Here is a 16,925-nt window from a genome sequence, read left to right as displayed (position 1 = left end):
TTTAACAGATCTTAATATTATTTCTTATGATACCTTTACTCAGAAAAATATTTCATCAACCATGTTTTTGTAAAATAACGTTCAAAATCTATATCAAAAAGTTGTTGGACCTGATATGGACGTAATGGGTCCACATCTGTTACAGTATTTAAAATCCTAAAAGAATTCGAAATATATAAAAAATCTGAAAAATATCCGAAACACGAAAAGTATTTGAAACTCCAAACAAATACAAAAAAAATTAAATACCTAAAAATTTAAAATCTTATTCAAAATCTAACACGATGAACTGGAAAATACCCAAAATTTTATCCAAATACCCAATTTTTTTTTAATTTGAAAAATTTACCTGAAATCAAAACTCAATCGTAAACCAAAAACTTAAAAACAATATCTATAATACCGAAAACATATTCGAAATATCCAAAGATACCTAATAAACACATATTTATGATCGGGTCTAGGGTAGGACCCGGACTCAAACAAAGACTTGCGGGTCAAAAAAAATACAATAGGTTATCTTCTCTGGACCTCAACTAACCTATAATTTTGGGTCGGTTTAGTTTGTTTTTTTTATCCGGATATAATTCTCATGTCGAAAAGAAACTTACGTAAAAGTATACATATAAAATCTCAAATAAACTAATTTGTAGATTATATAGCTGTTAAAAATTATATTTTTCGATATAATAAAATTTTGTAGTATAATATAATCCAACAACCCCGCGCTTTCCAAGCGCGGGTCAAAATCTAGTCTTATATATTAAAAGAGAAGTCATGACTTCTTTCATGTGTGATTTTTTTTTAATTTGGACCATCACTTAGAAATCTTATTAAATGTATTTTATTAAGAATAATAATACATAGAATCTTTAAAATACTTTAATCATAATATCTTTTGATATATTTTTATTTAAAATATAAATATATTTATTTTAAAAATCTAACTAATCTGTTTTAAAAGATTTTTACAAGATCTTCATTTTCGAAATTATATTTAAATATTTTTCATTAATTTCGAAATTAGTTTGAAATATTATTATACATTAATAAATTCAGTAATCATTTATAAAATAAAAAATAAAAAAAATCTGTAATATTTTATATATTATATAATCATAATCAATCATATTAAAAGAAAATTATTATATTGAGCTAAGTATAATAAAATTGTATTAAATTTATAAATTTTATAAATTTTATTTTCATAAGTATAAAATATTTATGTTCAAAAATAAAATCTAATATGTTGGTAAGATGGATTAAGCAAAATATATAATACATGTATAAAAATTAACATGTATTTCTTTAAAGCTTATAATATAAAATCTTTGTAACTACTTTAATCATAATATATTTTCATTTTAAATATAATATATATTAATATATTATATTTAAAAATTCTAATAAATCTGTGTAAAAGTATTTAAACAATAATTTAATATATTTTAAGTTATCGTTTATAAAATGAAAAATAAATAAATCATATCCTATTTTACCCACTTTATAGTCATGATCATGTTAAAATACAATTATTATACTTAAATAAATATGATAAAAGTATATTCAATTGATAAATTTATAAATTTTATTTTCATAAATATAAATTATTTATTTTAAAAATATAATATGATGATAGAACGGCTTAAAATTAACAAACCTTATAATACATGTCTAAAAATTAACATATCTTAGACTTTCGTATATACAATAATATATTATCTAAAATAAATAAGTATAAAAAATATTAGTAAAAAGAAATACATCTTTGAAAAATGGGTCAGAATTTAGAATAAATTAAATACAAAATAATTTTCAAATATGTTTTTTCATGAATATAATAATTTGCTTAATAATTAAATGCAAATACAATAAGATAAATATATAATAAGAAGTGAAAATACATACGGTTTTAACCAAATGATTAATTATAACATGTAAATTATAAAATTATTATATTTGAAATAGTTATATAAACATTTAAGTATATGATTAATGTTAAAAAAATATCACTAATGTTTAAAAATAATAATTTATGTATAAAAAAAGTAAAAACAAACACCCGCGCGGTTGCGCGGGTCAAAATCTAGTTATTATGTTTAAAAAAGTATAGTATCAGTTAAAAAGGTCTAATATTGATAAAATGCCACGTAAGATATATCATAAACGTATATCAGTATGCAGTATGATGGCATGTCTATTTCAACAGCGACGCTCCAAGGGTAGGTCGGTGCGAAGACTACATCAAATTTAATCTCAAAAGAGTACAAAGCATCTAATATCAGCCAGAAAACGTTATGAATTTTACACTATGCAATCAGACTTCATTTTACTCTTTGACAGTGCCGGCACGGTATGAAATTATGCCTAAAGTATAAAAAAAGTTCTGCCTTTTTACTTATTGTAAAAGCAAAAACAAAATAGTAAACTAGAACCTTGCAGTGAGACGACTGTCCCTCAAGGGTCTTAAACTAATATGCCAAATTAAATTCACAACAAAATGGTACTCTTCAAAGTTTTAATATATTTGGCGCCTAAAGCTCTAGCAAGTTTGTTGATTTTTATGTGTGCTTTTTGACAACTGAGAAAACAAGTTCATTCTACGAGAAAATTTAAACAAATTAGTTTTGAGGGCAATTAAAGCTAAGTTTATGTAGATAGCATTGGCGACATGGCCGGTTCTAGGCATATGCCCGTCAAATATTAACCTATGACCCCAAAAATTTTTGGAAAAAATTTAAATAGAAATAAATTTTCAAAATTTTAAGATTTTTCCTTTTTTGAAACCCCTATTAAATTGTCTATATTCCATATCAGTATTAACTAGCGATAATATATTTATTACAGTATATGGATTATGATTTTGCATGGCCGAAACTCATGATTGCGTGGACGTCAGCGGTTTACGATCACCATCTACTTTGCTTGTATACGTTTAAACCACATGCGTAATGGATCACGATTGATCTTTTGTTTTACTTTTATTTTTCTTTTGAATTGGTTTCATATATATCTTTATAAATTTAGTATTATTAATTTATTTCGGGGGCTCTTTTATTGGATAACTGGAGTGGATAACTTAGTTTAAGGCGTTTACGTTATATGGATCACGATCAAGGCTATACAATCGAACATCTAGTACGCACAAAAAGCAATAGGTAAATTCAATACACACAATTTCTAACGGATAAAATATTTCTCAACTAGCTAAATGCATAACAAACTAATCAAGATACCTTTCAATGTTGAACCTTTTTTGACAAGTCAATTTTGAACGTTACACACGCTAGATTCCTTTTTCTTGTCAACCGTTACACACAATAGCTATAACTAATCGAGTTCATCGTATCGGTACGTTAACGTCATAACGTGTTTGGAAAATATTACTATACAGTATATATACTCGATTCATCTCTAAGTTTTTGGTATAACGTGATTCATGGTTACTTATTATACAATTCCGCAAGATTAATAATAAGGATTGGTCTTAGTTGGTAAAGTTGTCGCGAACAAAACTCGTGAGATGGAATAATAACAGGACTAGCTATTAAGCATTTTCTTATATTAATTTGAAAAACAGCATATATACATGATTGCATAATGATCGAATATATAATCTGTGGTTTCAATTTTTCACCTAATGATTCTGTCATTTCACAAACCATATTTTGTTGCTTACGAATCTATGTTTTCACAGTACCATTCAGTATTTTGTAGATCTAGTTAGTGTGACTTGGACCGTTTGGTGATTAATAGTGGACGGAAACGAGAAACTTATATATACGAAAAATTCTCTAGTCAGCATCTAAAACCATTTTGGTTGGTGTGGTGAGGTTGTGACACGAAAGTAACAACTTTTCTCTTCTTCGACTCTTATCTACGTACTATTAATTATTCCATTATCTTAGAATATCACCGACGTAAAATATCAAATTAAACCAGTGCGTGCTTGTGTCTGTACTTATATAAATACCCACTTGGCTTCTTATCATAACTCAAATAACAACATTACAACAACTCATATATACATTACATATAGATCTTTCCAAGAACTCAAAACAAAAACAAAAATAATCAGTATATCGATCGATGGACATGGAGACCAAGAAACCATACATGATGGTGACTATGATACAACTCATATATGCGTTCATGTTTCTGATCTCCAAAGCTGTATTAGATGGCGGAATGAACACTTTCGTCTTCGTTTTCTATCGTCAAGCGTTCGCTACCATGTTCTTGGCTCCTCTCGCTTTCTTCTTCGAGCGGTACATAATTGTATACTTCTCTATGTACATTGGTTGATAGATGAGTATGTTTCCTAAAGTGTATATTTATTTACATAAACTGTGCTCTTATTTTTTTCATAGCAAAAGTGCTCCACCTCTTTCATTTGTGACCTTCATCAAGATCTTCATGCTCTCTCTATTTGGGTAAGTACTTTTTAGGATTTATATGCTTTGATTTTTTTCGTCTTCGTTTATATGTTAAAATTATTTCAATTCTAGTAAAAACTCAGAAAATCTTTTTTTTCTCATCAAGCAGCATTCTAAAATTGTAAATAATACAACGCAGACAAGGAAAAAATTGCACCATATTACAAATTCGATGGTTGCACCATATTGTGTACTTTTCTTGTGTGCATTAGTTAGAATATTATAAAACTCTTTACACTTAATTTTAGGGAAAAAAAAACTCTTTACAGTTAAATATCTTTACCAATATTTTCTTTAAAATTGTACTAACAAACGCGAAATGCGAATAACTTTTTATCTTTTGGTGCTAGTTGCGTTTATAAAACACTCTTTTCTAATTACCGGTTAAACTTTATCTTTTGGTGCTACTTGCGTTAAAAACACTCTCTTATAATTATCAGTTAAACTTATCTTTTTTTTTTTACATCAGTTAAACTTATCTATACTGAAATTTCAGTGTGACATTGAGCTTGAACTTAAACGGAATCGCATTATCATACACGTCGGCGACTTTGGCCGCCGCCACAACAGCTTCCCTTCCGGCCATAACATTCTTCTTGGCTCTCTTTCTTGGGTATATACTTACAATACATTTTACTTGGCTCTCTTAATTATTTTAGTAATCTTTATTTAATAAATGTTTAAGAATGGAGACGCTTACGGTTAAGAGCATACAAGGAACAGCGAAGCTTGTGGGGATAACTGTGTGCATGGGAGGAGTAATTACATTAGCCCTTTACAAAGGTCCACTGTTGAAATTACCTTTATGTCTTCACCTCTATCATCACCAGAATATTCCCGGCCACGTCTCCGGCGGTTCCACCTCGTGGCTCAAAGGATGTGTCCTCATGGTCACCTCCAACATTTTATGGGGTCTCTGGCTCGTTTTGCAGGTACTTAATCAAATTGCTCCACACATTATTATGCTGCTTGGTTAAATAATTAGCACTAAATTTAGTAAGACGTGACGTGATATAAACATATCAGTTGAAAAACAATACCAGAGACGTATTTCAACACAAGACGACATTGTGAAAGAATTTATAAAAATATCACGAGTGGAATGAATATCAAGATTAGCTGGATTTAATCATTTATTTAGTTATTGTGCTAACTGAATCATTATATTTTTCTATTTTTTGTTTGTTGTCGCTATGTGAAAACAGGGCCGTATGTTAAAGGTTTACCCTTCGAAGCTATACTTCACAACTCTTCATTGTCTACTGAGTTCAATTCAATCATTTGTCATCGCGATTGCAGTCGAGAGAGATATCTCAGCATGGAAGCTTGGTTGGAACCTACGACTCGTTGCAGTCATTTACTGTGTAATTAACTAACTCTATTCCATTTCACAATAAATATCAAATTCCAGTATAAAATCTAAACTATTTTACTAAATAATATAAACAACATATATATGTAGGGATTCATTGTAACAGGCGTAGCATATTATTTGCAATCATGGGTTATAGAAAAGAGGGGACCTGTTTTCTTATCAATGTTCACTCCTTTGTCTCTCTTCTTCACTATCCTCTCTTCAGCGGTTCTACTTTGTGAAATCATCAGTCTTGGAAGGTTCTACAATTTTTTTTGAAGTATATTATCATTTTCTTCAAATGTAGGATAAATTATTCAATAAATTAACTTATATGTATGTTTTTCCCAGTATTCTAGGTGGATTATTATTGATTACAGGACTCTACTGTGTGCTGTGGGGGAAAAATAGAGAGGAAAAGAACGCTAATGATGAGAAGACAGAGCAGCATCACGAAGATGATGCCGTTTGCAAATGAAGTGAAGGTTGTCATTAGTTGAATGAACGTCATAATTTGTATTAAAGATGTGCTAAAGATTAATAAGGCTTATTACTATATCTATATGTGGCTATATCATTCACATTTCACATAACATAATAATAGTGTCCATAATGAGTTTTTTTTTCCACTAACTACTTTTATCCGTACACACATGGTGACACGAAAAAAAGACTTCTTAACCCATACTAATAATAAAGAAAGAAAACATAACACGCACTAGAGTCTAGAGATCTAAACTCATAAATTGAAATTGCCTACAAGAATGTTTAATCATTCTTTTTGGAAATTTAAAATATAAATTTTAGCTACTCCTGGTTGGTAATTTACTTGTAACTCACTTGTTATCTAAATTAGATTGTGTATCTTTTTCTCCTTTTTTTGTTTTACGCTTCACAATTTTGTTTTTGTCTTCTGTCACTTTAGTGTCCTCAAGAATCTGAGATTCAGATTTATCAATCTTCTCTTGAGCATCCACGAACTCTGAAACCTTTGTTTCTTCTGTAGTCTTAACTTTGCTTGCGTCTTGGCCAATCTTAATCTCTGATCCAACGCTCAATGTCTCAGGAGTCTTGACTTCAAAAACTTTTGGAACTTCAGTCTCTAAATCCTCTGAAGTTGTAGCCTCTGGAACCTTTAGAAGTTCTGACTCTGCAGCTTTAACTTCATCAGTCATGAGTCTTTAGGTACTTCTGGAGCGTTTTTATCATCCAGGACCTCAGGAACATAAGTCTCATGAAACTTTAATTCCAGACACTTCGGAAGGAGCATGAACCTCTAAAACTTCTGTAACACTCCTATCATCCAAGACCTCAGGAACATCTGGCTCTTTTTTAACCTTCACTTGAGACAATTTAGGAGCAGAAACCTTAGAAACTTGTTGAAGTTTCGACTGATCTGCAACCTTGAAAACTTCAGATGTTTTGGTAGCTTCCAACTCCTCTGGAAACTTAACTTCCCAATTCTCTGAAAAACTAACTTCTTGGTCTTCAGCTTCCTTGGCTTTGGGCGTTTCCGGAGTCTTAACCTTGGAATCTCTTGGTATCTTAACATATTCGAGGTCATTTCGAGTCTGAACATCAAAGATTTCTGGAGTGTTGACATCAGAAGCCACCAGAGAAGAAGTATCAAGCTTTGAAACTTCTGAAGAAGCGCCGCTTTTGTTACGAGATAGATTGGTTATTTCTTTTTCTATTGCCTTGTCCTATAAGTAAGAGAAATTAGTAAACCATCCATAATTAAAAAGAAACAAATATTATTAAGTAATAAAACTAACCTTCTGTATAGAAATACATGCATTAAAATGGGGAGCCCTTAAAATTAAGTAACATTGATATTTTTTATATAGGGCAATTGTCAATAATAGAATCTTTTGAAGTTTATGTCTCAAAATAGCACTAGAAGGAGAAAGTCACAAAAATGACATTCATTAAAGGGTAAAATATCCTTAATACCATTGGTTTAATATTAAATAAACAAACAAAAATAAATAAAAATAAATAAAATAAAAATAAAAATAAAAAAATGAAAAAAAAAAAATTTTTTTTATAGTTTCAGATTATATGTTTTCAGATTCGAAATTTTTATAAATTTTTTTTGAAATTTTTTTTTATTTTTTTTTTCAAATTTTCTTTTTATAATTTAAAAATATTTTTTGAAACTGATTTGGTCCATTATGATGATGAGAATGATCTGGACCATGAGGATGATCAAGCCCATAACAAAGATGATCAGGAGGACTTTGAGACTTCAGACCTCCTTACAAGTGGCTGAATATGAAGATATCTGTCATTTGTAAGGAGGTCTGAAGTCTCAAAGTCCTCCTGATCATCTTTGTCATGGGCTTGATCATCCTCATGGTCCAGATCATTTTCTTCATCATAATGGACCAAATTTGTTGCTAAGTTCTTGCCCTTTATGCTCTCCTGGTAGAGCTTAACAAGGTGTTTGGGAGTTTTGCATTTATTAGCCCAATGATTGGTCATCCCACAACGATGGCAAGCAGATTTGGTCGAGCTCGAGCCATGGGTTTTGAAGTCGGACTTATACCCACGGTTAGCTTGATGACCTCGGCTATAGCCTCGGCCTCGGCTGCGACCAAGATGGTCTCGTGGTTGAAATCCACGGCCACGTGGTTGAAACCCACGGTTACGACCTTGCCATCTACCGCTGCCTCTCATGCGACCACGGTATGACTCTCTTGGAGTCTCATCCTTTGGCTCTACGGCCGCATGTGCCTCAGGCAATGCTTTAGCACCAGGAGGCCTTAGCTCACTGTTCATCATGAGCAACTCATTGTTTTGCTCAGCTAGCAACAAACAAGAGATTAAGGCAGCATAAGTGGAGAAACCCTTCTCTCGGTACTGTTGCTGAAGCACAACATTGCTTGTGTGGAATGTGGAGAATGTCTTCTCCAACATATCAGCATCAGTAATAGTCTCACCACAAAGTTTCAACTTTGAGACTATTTTGAACAAAGCCGAGTTATACTCTTCCACAGACTTATAGTCTTGGATTCTCAGGTTTTTCCAATCATAAAGGGCTTTTGGCAATATCACAGTTTTTCTGATGATTAAATCTGGTTTTCAACTCTGTCCAAAGTTCCAGAGGATTCTCAATTGTGAGATACTAGTCCTTGAGACCTTCAGCAAGGTGATGGCGAATGACAACAATTGCCTTGTAATTATTCTTGTCTGATTGCTCAGTGCCTTCAGTGATAAAGCAAATGTTCTAAATTTCAAATGGAAACCGATTTTGTCTAACTATATACAAACAGTGTGAATCATTTAGAAGCAAACAACATGAACCACTTCAGACGCACTAGTATCATCATTGCTAAAGCTATGCGAACATGTATGTTTGGTTTCAACAATATGATACCTATGTCCAGTTTTAACAATATGATAGTTGGATGCATGCAAAGGTTAGTTCATGGATGATTCAAGTTCGATCTAATGATTTACTAAATGATGCTATCAGGTATGCAAATGATCAGTACATAATTTAATCACAGAATCAGGTTCAAGGATGAAACTAGATCAAGTTTTATTTTAACTAGCAAACTATGTGATCAAAATTCAGTATGAGATAAAATCGGTTCATGGTTGGTTTAACAACAATATGATCAAATGATTTCAAACAGATTTTATTCTACCTTATGACATATCAATTTTAAAACAAGACTATCGCTTATAAAACTTTTAGAAATAATTTTCAGTCAAAGATATGCATTTAATAAAATCAAACAAGCATTTATAAAATCGATTATGCATTTATAAAAAAGGTTTTTAAAACTTTGACAGTTACAAAACAAATATTAACAGTCAAGGATATGCAATGAATGAATTTAATTTCGATTTTATTGATGGGTTGACTGATTTTTAGGGGATCTGGCCGAAAATGGCACAGCAAGGATTTGATGGAGTTTTGTTTTGGCCAGATTATACACTTATGTTTATCACATCTGGTAAAATGGCCAAACAAAAGGATTGAATCAAAAGGTTTAAGCTTTCTCTAATAATTTTATGATTCATAAGTTTTTATAAACAAGATTCATATAGATCTTTAGGTATTTTAATAAGTTTATAAGTTTTTAGAGAAACTTAGAACCTTTAGAGAATTTTAAGTTTTATGGATTCAAAATAATTTTAGAATCAAGTTTCATATGGATCATATGGATCATAGAAACAAGATTAATATTTTAAATCCATAGATTGTTTATAAGTTATGGATTCATATAGATCCTAGATTTCTTTCAGATATAATGGTGTTCTTTAGATTTCAAGATTTTGATTTGTCTACCTTTTTCACCACAAGAATCTGAGAAGACCACCGTGAGAGAGAGGCTAAAAGTTGGCCGGAATTTGAGAGAGAAAGGAGTTTTCCGGCGGAGAGAGAGAGGTGGCCTGGTGGAGAGAAGGCTGAGCGCCGGTGGAGCAAAGGCTGTGCACCGGAAGAGCTGACTGGAAAAAGGAACGCCGGCGGAGAGAGAGCTTTCTCAAGTGGAGAGCACAATCGTGCTGATAACATTCTTTCTCCGAACATACATGACTTGTAGGGCACTGGATAAGCCAAAGCTCCTTCGCACCCGTCGTCACATCAAAGTCAAGGAGCGACTGTAGTTTACTGACTTCGAACTCTTCTGAAGGTTTGTAATCCAATGTCATCTCTACCCACCTCTCAGCTCTCACAGATTCTCAAAGCAGATTGAAGATAACAACTCAATCCTACTAGTTCCTAGCTCCTACACGATCAAAATCGCAGTTACAGATAGACAGTAAATTGAAGGCGGAATCAAAACGAGAAAGCAATTGTAAAAGGCGGGTTAACCTGAGAACGAAGGGTTGCTCTTGCTCCGTCGACGGCGAGACAACGAGAGAGAATAGTTATTGTAGATACTCAATGCGACGATGACCTTAAACCCTTTCCTGTTTTTAATTTTAATGTTACTTCGCTGAAAACGGCGTCGTTTAGCAAATTGGCGGGGAAAATAAATTCGGTTATGCACTTAACCGGACGGTTCAATTAAATCAGCCTTGGGCTGAAAAGACTGGGCCATAAACAGGCCTATAAAATGAACGAAGAAGCCCAATGATGGCAGCAACCTGAACCTCAGAAGACGATGATGATCCAGAACTGAGATCTCTCATAAACCCTAAAAATCCCAAATCGGAATCTGCGTGCGTGTTCCTTAAACGAAGAAGATGATTAGAAGAAGAATCTCTTCGATCATTTCAACATCTCTCTTCAATTCCTCGATTCATCACTCCGCCAACCCCAGATTCATCATCTCTTCGCCGGCTCTTCAATGCCGTCGATCTCCGATCCTTACTCAAGTTCCTAGCTTTCCGGGCGGAGTTTCGTCGTTTCAGGGGATTCGAGCTTACAGTTTGTTGAGCTTGAACGATCTGAGAGACAATGTGCCGAGAAAGCTCAAGACGAGGAAAGGAAGAGGTATTGGGTCTGGCAAAGGTAAAACCGCGGGGAGAGGTCACAAGGGGCAGAAGGCGAGAGGGACGATGAAGTTTGGTTTCGAAGGTGGGCAGACTCCGTTACGACGTCGTTTACCTAAACGTGGCTTCAAGAACAAGTTTAAGCTTCACTTTCAGGTTAAAGCTCTCATCTTTCGGTTCTGAGATTTGTCTCTAACGGGTCCAGAACTCATTAGATTAGGTTGAAATGAGAATATATATCACCGATGCTGTGTCTAAAGGTTTCGAATTTGGATTCTTAACGCTCTGTTGATGTATATGGTTGTTGTGTGGTGCAGCCAGTTGGTTTGGGGAAGATCGCTAAACTTATTAACGCTGGGCAGATAGATTCCCATGAGTTGATCACGATGAAAACGCTCAAGGTTTGGTCACACTCATCACTCTTTTCTATTCACATGTGTCTCTACTTCTTACTGAAACATTAGCGCTGATCTGCAGGATGTGGGAGCCATAGGGAAGCAAATAGAAGACGGAGTAAGACTAATGGGTCGTGGTGCTGATGAGATTAAATGGCCACTTCATTTAGAGGTTTCTATTTGAATTATGATGTTTTGCTCTGTACTGTCATTTGCATTTTCCCTGTGGTGCCAAGTCATTGTCATCATCAGTCCATGAGTTCGCTAGTTTAATGTGGGCATGTTTTACTACAGGTTTCGAGAGTGACAGTTAGGGCTAAGGAGGTGGTGGAGGCAGCAGGAGGATCAGTGAGAAGAGTGTATTACAACAAATTGGGGTTGAGGGCATTGCTTAAACCGGAATGGTTTGAGAAGAAAGGAAGGTTATTGCCAAAAGCAGCGAGACCACCTCCTAAACAACAAGATCGGGTCGATAGCATCGGACGTCTTCCTGCTCCGAAGAAACCCATCCCTTTCTATGCAGCTGAGGAAAGCAAAGTTGAGTCTCCTGTTGAATCATGATTTTCGGTTAGGCTTTTAACGTTTGATTGTTCGGTGTAAGCTGTTTGTTGTTTCTTGGTCTTGTTCTTACAAGAAAAATTGAGAATGGTCGATGGACCACCAAATAATGTCATTCACGTTTAAAGTTTTTATGGACTTAAATCCCAAATTAGATTGATTATTGATAACTGTATATACACTGCAAACGATAATAGCCAATTGTTAAATCAAATCTCAGAGATGATTTCTTCTGCAAAAGCAATAGAAATCTATCTTATAATGGTTTACAGACTGTAACTTACAGTAACTTTCACAAATGGACTGTCAAAGGAATAAAGGATAATTATTACCGAATATCAGGAGTTATTGATAAAAATTATATTATACTACCATAAAGAGTCAATTATCAAAAAGATATAGGGTTGGAGTTGTTCTTTTATAGCATGTTTTGAAAACAATTCGTTCAGAAACAACATATAATTTGCTAGACAGATACAGAGTGATATACAGTAACCTAATGTTAACTTTGCAAAACAGAAAAACATCTTTTACATGGAAAGTAGATTTACAAAAAATAACTGATACTTTTTTTTTACTTTGTAGTTTCCCATAACTATACTGTGTGTAGCAGTATTTTTAATAACATCAGCAGTAACCGCCGTGCGTAATTCAGCTAACTTACAGGAAAGGAGAATGATTGCCTGAATTTAAACAACAGAGCATGAAAAGAAAAAGTTACTTTTTCGAGATTTTAGAACTCATTACTTTAAACAAACATGTAATGATGATGATGACTATATTGTTAATTATAGCACTGATCATTTAAAATAACTACACAAGGAAAAGAAAACCTCTTTCTAAAAAATCGTGGATAAATAAGCAAATGGATATGGAGATAGAAACGATGATTAAGAAGCAAAATGCTACGCAGACAAAATGAAACATCACCTTCCTTTAGTTAATTAACCAGTACACGTGTTCTTAGTACTAAGATCCGTGTCATTGTTCTTTCTCTTAGACAATCATGATAAACATTATTTATTTTTTAACTACGAAACCGAATGATTATGAAAAATACAAATTTAAGGGAAAAAGTCTGTAAGGGTGATGATTGCATTGTTAGATTTGTAGAATGTCTAATAACTAAAATAAGTTAAATGACGATATTAGATGCATGTATGCAAAGCGTTGTTGGTCCATCACATTGACAATTCACGATTGACATTTCAAAGAACATTATTGGTAGTTAAAAAAAAAAAAAAAAAGAACATTATTGGTTACAAGCAAACAAATAAAAAGATCCCAAAGAAGTCGATCATATATCTCAAGACCAATCTGCATCAAACTTTATAGTTACACCATATATTTCAGTTCTCTTTAAAATTGAACAATTGGTAAACTCTTTTACAACATGCATAACTAGTCCTCGAACAAAGTCGGCCCTTACACTTTGATACGTGCAACAATACAAATTCCTGTTACAAAAATAAACTACAACTTCCAGTTACAAGTTAATCATACGATTATATTTTTTTTTTTGCCTCGTTGATAAGAATCAAACCAAAAACACATTTTTTGGGGATCTCAAAAAAAAAAAAAATCAAAACCATTTACACCAGCTTAAAATTCAGAAGCAGGGGGTAAAGTAGGAAAACCAAATAAAAGAAAGAAGAAAAACAATTAATAGAAAAATAAATAAAAAAGTACGTAGGTGACCTTTAAAGCTTTTCACGGAGAAGATCGATCCCAACTAAGTAAACCGATATCATTGTGTTTTCTAGAGGGACCAGAAGCTGGAACAGGGAAGTGACGTGGTAAGAATCCCAAGAACTGTCGAGATGAAGACGCAACGACGTCGTTATCTTTCTTGTGTAGTTTCGCGTTGAAGACGTTCTTGCTTGTTCTTGCTCCGTTACAGAAACCAAGAAGAAGAAGGATAAGAAGAAACCAAAAGTGGGTTCCTGATATGTAGTTTCGAGACGACATTGTTGAAGAGAGGTTCCTTGAGGAAGAGTTTTTGGTGAAATGGTTTTAATATAGTGAAAAGACTTTGTGTTTTAAGTTTGTTGTTGATGGGAAAGAAGGAGATTGGTGAATGAATTTGTTGACAGCAAGAAATATGGGCAGCTAGAGATTGTGGGAGAGAGAGAGAAGACTCTGAATATGAGGTTTTATGTGTGAATTTATTTAGTTTTGATATTTTCTATTTATTTTCAAAAACAAAATGTTTTTGAATAAATCACGAACCACGCAAGGAATTGTAGACTTGTTGTCAATTGTCAAGTATATTTATTTGGTCTACACGCCGAAGTTCTGTTTAGTGTTAGGTTTTATTAGACTTATTGTAGATATTTTAGGTTTTTAATTTTATTTGAATTTCATCGCAGTAAAAAGATAAAATTATACATTTATGAGTCTCTTATAGACTTGTTGTCATTTGTATTTGTCAAGTACGTTTGGTCTACACGCCGAAGTTCTGTTTAGTGTTGGGTTTTCTTTGACTATAATTGTAGATATTTTAGGTTTTTTGTTTATATTTTAGTTTCGTCGCAGTAAAAAGAAACAAAATATACATTTCTTGTAAGTTTGCGACTGTTGTGAGTTTTACTAAAATTCATCCAAAGCTTCATAACCCATTCGGTTGCCGCCTTGCCAAAATTTGAAGTCGAACATCTAATATTTTGCATATTCTTAGCCATAAAAAGTTACCGAGCAAGTGTAGATTTTGTTATTGCATCGTTGTAGCCTTGTTCAGGTGGTTTGGGTTTAGAGCTGGTGCATTTAGGTCAAGTTGAACATATAGTTACCCCAGTTTAGGATCAGCAAAGTTGTAGCTTAAACAATTCTACTCTGAAGCCAGTTTACAAAAAAAAAAAACAATTCTACTCTGTCTATAAAAAAAACAAGAGCAATATGCGAAACTAGTCGGAGAAAAAAAATGTTTCCTAGATGGTGAAAAGTATGGAAGTTTTTTTAGTTGAGTGGTTTCATTAAAAGCTCATTAATACTTTTATAACAAGATGTTTGGATTTTGAGTCCAAGAAAGTTGAATTATGCATATTATTGGAGAACTTTTTTTTAAGAAATCTTCATAGAAGTTCAGGATATTGCAACAAACATAAATCCTCACGAGACTAGTCGTCGACTGTATAATTATATATATATATATATATAACATTTCAATAGTTTGTCAAAAAATAATTAACCAACATTAAAAAGATGAAACATTTATTTTAATAAACATTTTGTATCTTCTATATTTGTCTTTCGCTACTATGTGAAAATTATTTAGATAATAAGAACATCGACATTGGTGAGAGTTTCACTGATTTTTCCTAACGAAAAAATTAATATTTTAAACAAAATTAAATTTTGAGATTTTGACAAATGACGGATGAATCTAAAATAGAGTAAAATTTATAAAACAAGAGATTCTCAAACTCTTTTTTTTCTAATTTTCTATTTTTATTATTTTATTCATAAAAGTTCTTTGAATAAACTATCAATATGGAATCTCTAAAATTAGGACATATATGGATACAGTCAAATAAATCATAGGTCTTAGTTTTCAAATTTTGAGAGATTTTTTACAGAGATATAAATTCCCAAATAATAAAAAACAGTTCTTAATTTAAAAAAATTAAAAATATTTATATACACCAAAATTTAGATTCGTTCATTTCTATAACATCCCATTATTAATTCATCAATACTACTGATTAAAACAATGTACGGTTAGTTTAGTAACTGTTACTATTAATTTATGATAATATATTTCTAAATAATCATCTTCTTGAATTCAGAAAAGACGTTTGTATGGCCCAACAATGTGTTTTCTCTTCTGAATAGTTGCTTGCTGCTTAGGAATTATATATTTCGACAGAAGTAACACCGTAAACATAAATCTATGGTGTTCGGTCTGGGGGAGGGGAGGGGGGGGGGGGCGGATATTGCCCAAGTCTCACAAAATTATTTATTAAATTAAAATAAATTCCAACATTTAACTCAAAATCTTTTAAAAGGCATGTCAGCTCGGTAAGATTTCAGTTTGTACAAAAAAGAAATTTCGGTTTTATAGCTGATCAAGTCTCAGAAAATTATCTATTAGATTAAAAAAATTCCAACATTTAACTCAAATTTTTTTAAAACTCATGTCAGCTCGCTAAGACTCAGTTCTACAGAAAAGAAATTTCAGTTTTATAGCTGATCACATCTTTGTTCAGATCACGCTCTTTGCTATTTATATCTTTAATTGATAAAAAGAAGAAGGATATAAAACCATGATTAATGAGAGTTTTTAGAGATAAGATTTTTAGCGTAATTTAAAAATCGGTTCTTAATTTTAACAACAAAAAAAGACCGGTTCTTAACATTTTTCTTTGTTAAAATTAAAAACTGATTCTTAAATTATGCTAAAAACTTTATCTCTAAGAACCTTCATTAATCATGCTTTAACAAATAAATTGATTCACTCACTTCCCATGTTTTTTCTTACAAGTAACTGAACATATTAAAATAAAATTAAACGTTTCATCACCTATGTTCAGTTCAGTGAAAGTGAAAGAACGTAAACAGTGGGAAAAGAGAAATTAATAATATAAAGTCATACGGTAAGGTGTGGCCTTTTGTATGCTATGTCAAGACTCAAAAAGCTTTATATTATTTACTTATATACAATTACTTATATACAATTATATTGTTTTCTTTCTTTGGTTAGGAGAGAACATGATAGGCCCCAGTATAAACATA

General features: G+C 32.3%; 3 protein-coding genes across 4 annotated transcripts; 2 read left to right on the top strand and 1 right to left on the bottom strand.

Moving 5' to 3' along the window:
* Positions 1-3,922: 3,922 nt before the first annotated feature.
* LOC103873896 (WAT1-related protein At5g64700) lies at positions 3,923-6,419 on the top strand. Of its 2 annotated transcripts, none has more exons than XM_033272309.1 (7): positions 3,923-4,268; positions 4,377-4,433; positions 4,933-5,049; positions 5,122-5,368; positions 5,642-5,800; positions 5,899-6,050; positions 6,142-6,419. In XM_033272309.1, the coding sequence occupies exons 1-7, from the start codon at positions 4,090-4,092 to the stop codon at positions 6,266-6,268; spliced, it is 1,038 nt and encodes a 345-aa protein (XP_033128200.1). In that variant the 5' UTR covers positions 3,923-4,089; the 3' UTR covers positions 6,269-6,419. The 2 variants fall into 2 exon arrangements, with proteins under 2 accessions (XP_033128200.1, XP_009150551.1); XM_009152303.3 differs by having other exon boundaries at positions 4,090-4,268; positions 4,371-4,433.
* Positions 6,420-6,653: 234 nt separating this feature from the next.
* On the bottom strand, positions 6,654-10,697 carry LOC103873895. Its single transcript, XM_033272315.1, has 3 exons — positions 10,619-10,697; positions 10,091-10,532; positions 6,654-7,493 (listed from the first exon to the last, which is right to left on the bottom strand). The coding sequence occupies exons 2-3, from the start codon at positions 10,331-10,333 to the stop codon at positions 7,023-7,025; spliced, it is 714 nt and encodes a 237-aa protein (XP_033128206.1). The 5' UTR covers positions 10,334-10,532; positions 10,619-10,697; the 3' UTR covers positions 6,654-7,022.
* Positions 10,698-10,892: 195 nt separating this feature from the next.
* On the top strand, positions 10,893-12,357 carry LOC103873893 (50S ribosomal protein L15). The gene is made up of 4 exons (XM_009152299.3): positions 10,893-11,397; positions 11,559-11,642; positions 11,719-11,808; positions 11,931-12,357. The coding sequence occupies exons 1-4, from the start codon at positions 10,993-10,995 to the stop codon at positions 12,195-12,197; spliced, it is 846 nt and encodes a 281-aa protein (XP_009150547.1). The 5' UTR covers positions 10,893-10,992; the 3' UTR covers positions 12,198-12,357.
* The last annotated feature ends 4,568 nt before the right edge of the window (positions 12,358-16,925 follow it).

The sequence above is a fragment of the Brassica rapa genome, chromosome A06, assembly GCF_000309985.2.
Source record: "Brassica rapa cultivar Chiifu-401-42 chromosome A06, CAAS_Brap_v3.01, whole genome shotgun sequence".
Lineage (NCBI taxonomy): Eukaryota > Viridiplantae > Streptophyta > Magnoliopsida > Brassicales > Brassicaceae > Brassica > Brassica rapa.
The sequence above is the reverse complement of the archived record's forward strand: the minus strand, read 5'-3'. Positions and strand labels throughout refer to the sequence as shown.

Excerpts from the sequence above, each read along its gene's own strand:
- LOC103873896 (XM_009152303.3), top strand. The coding sequence starts at position 4,090 with ATGGACATGGAGACCAAGAAACCATACATGATGGTGACTATGATACAA. Across the intron at positions 4,434-4,932 it reads TTCATGCTCTCTCTATTTGG|TGTGACATTGAGCTTGAACT; the intron begins GTAAGTACTTTT and ends CTGAAATTTCAG. Across the intron at positions 5,801-5,898 it reads TCGTTGCAGTCATTTACTGT|GGATTCATTGTAACAGGCGT; the intron begins GTAATTAACTAA and ends ATATATATGTAG.
- LOC103873893 (XM_009152299.3), top strand. The coding sequence starts at position 10,993 with ATGATTAGAAGAAGAATCTCTTCGATCATTTCAACATCTCTCTTCAAT. Across the intron at positions 11,398-11,558 it reads AGTTTAAGCTTCACTTTCAG|CCAGTTGGTTTGGGGAAGAT; the intron begins GTTAAAGCTCTC and ends TGTGTGGTGCAG. Across the intron at positions 11,809-11,930 it reads AATGGCCACTTCATTTAGAG|GTTTCGAGAGTGACAGTTAG; the intron begins GTTTCTATTTGA and ends GTTTTACTACAG.
- LOC103873895 (XM_033272315.1), bottom strand. The coding sequence starts at position 10,333 with ATGTTCGGAGAAAGAATGTTATCAGCACGATTGTGCTCTCCACTTGAG. Across the intron at positions 7,494-10,090 it reads AGATTCTTGTGGTGAAAAAG|GACAAGGCAATAGAAAAAGA; the intron begins GTAGACAAATCA and ends TCTTACTTATAG.